This window comes from Seriola lalandi, unplaced genomic scaffold (assembly GCF_002814215.2).
Source record: "Seriola lalandi dorsalis isolate HSWRI2012SDOR001 ecotype SW California unplaced genomic scaffold, Sedor1 jcf7180001980478, whole genome shotgun sequence".
Lineage (NCBI taxonomy): Eukaryota > Metazoa > Chordata > Actinopteri > Carangiformes > Carangidae > Seriola > Seriola lalandi.
This window is the reverse complement of record NW_019451144.1, coordinates 1-759: the sequence shown is the minus strand read 5'-3', so window position 1 is coordinate 759 and position 759 is coordinate 1. Positions and strand designations below refer to the sequence as shown.

The 759-nt window shown below is 43.9% G+C and overlaps 1 protein-coding gene across 1 annotated transcript; it reads left to right on the top strand.

The window, feature by feature from the left end:
• Nucleotides 1-6: 6 nt before the first annotated feature.
• Nucleotides 7-677, top strand: LOC111658795 (disabled homolog 2-like; the record flags this gene model as incomplete). The annotated part of the gene is made up of 3 exons (XM_023411459.2): nt 7-66; nt 359-457; nt 546-677. Coding segments are annotated over exons 1-3 (261 nt in total), but the record flags the coding sequence as incomplete, so codon positions are not given.
• Nucleotides 678-759: the final 82 nt, after the last annotated feature.

The following is a 759-nucleotide window of genomic DNA, read 5'->3' as shown; positions in this document are numbered from 1 at the left end:
GGCATCGATGATGTCCCAGAGGCCCGGGGAGACAAGATGTGCCAGGACTCCATGATGAAACTCAAGGTGCAGCATGAGACCTGAGACTTTACCCTGCTAGGTTTGGGATTCAGGAAACATGTTTAGGAGAAAGGTCATGTTTAAGGTGGTATCTGTAATGTTTTTCAAAAAAATGATTCATTAATATATCCATATTTTTGGTTGGTTTCTTAGTCTAGTCACACAGATCTGGAGAAAAATGTCCTTATCTAGTTTGCTGTGGATGAGTCCGGACTGTAGAGGGCGACATAAACTGCATAAACTTTACAGATGCTAATGCTTTAAATCAGTTGTCATGTTTTGTTTACTTACACTCTAGGGAATGGCAGTAGCTGCTCGGTCCCAAGGCAAACACAAACAGAGGATCTGGGTCAACATTTCCATGTCGGGCATCAAGATCATTGATGAGAAATCAGGAGTGAGTTCTGCTGTTTCCTTCCATTACCGTCAGATCAGCCACCCGGAGTTCATCACATCTTATTAAAACCTTTGTCCTCGTCACTCAGGTGATTGAACACGAGCATGTGGTGAATAAGATCTCCTTCATCGCCAGAGATGTAACGGATAACAGGGCGTTCGGATACGTGTGTGGAGCAGAAGGACAGCATCAGTTCTTTGCCATAAAGACTGCACAACAGGTAAGACTAACACTCTCTGTACCAGGCATTCATACTGTTAAGACCATAAACCCGCACGCATGACATGGACTATGAGAATGTG